The following is a 581-nucleotide window of genomic DNA, read 5'->3' as shown; positions in this document are numbered from 1 at the left end:
TCCTTTATACTGTTCCTCATTTGGGGATGATATCACAATCATGCCCCATCCTAAAGGAGGCAGTGCATCCGGCGGCATTGACCTTTCCTCACTCACATCATAGATTATGTATCCTATTTTTTCTTTATTTTTTTCACCTTGTTTAAAGAAATTCTGTACAACACTTACTGCGATTCTGTCGTATTCATAAAAACACACTTTTCCACCATCACTCTTCTTTTCAAACAGATAGGCCCCACCCCTAATGAAGTACGCAACCACTGGGATTCGTTCTGCATTGTAATGCAACAGTTGATAGAGGAGGAAAGAACCAGCTGCAAAGGACTTGCCAATTCCAGGCGTTCCAATTAACACATATGGAGTGAGTTCCTCAATAGCATGCACATGATTGCCAAAATACTCATCCAGATCCCTTCGAATTTTATACCATACACGCATCACCTCCTTGTTAACATAAATATCACAGCTCTTCCTCATACTGAACCTTGTGTATGACCATCCTTTCTCAGAGGTGAGCACTATCAACTCCAGACGTCCATCCTCGGGTTTCTCATTATCATTATCATCCTCTACAGAACCCT

General features: G+C 41.5%; 1 protein-coding gene across 1 annotated transcript; it reads right to left on the bottom strand.

The window, feature by feature from the left end:
• TM35_000045600 (retrotransposon hot spot (RHS) protein) lies at positions 1-525 on the bottom strand (the record flags this gene model as incomplete). The annotated part of the gene is made up of 1 exon (XM_029022754.1): positions 1-525. A coding segment is annotated over one exon (525 nt), but the record flags the coding sequence as incomplete, so codon positions are not given.
• Positions 526-581: the final 56 nt, after the last annotated feature.

The sequence above is a fragment of the Trypanosoma theileri genome, assembly GCF_002087225.1.
Source record: "Trypanosoma theileri isolate Edinburgh chromosome Unknown TM35_Tth_4_V1, whole genome shotgun sequence".
Classification (NCBI taxonomy): Eukaryota; Euglenozoa; class Kinetoplastea; order Trypanosomatida; family Trypanosomatidae; genus Trypanosoma; species Trypanosoma theileri.
The sequence above is the reverse complement of the archived record's forward strand: the minus strand, read 5'-3'. Positions and strand labels throughout refer to the sequence as shown.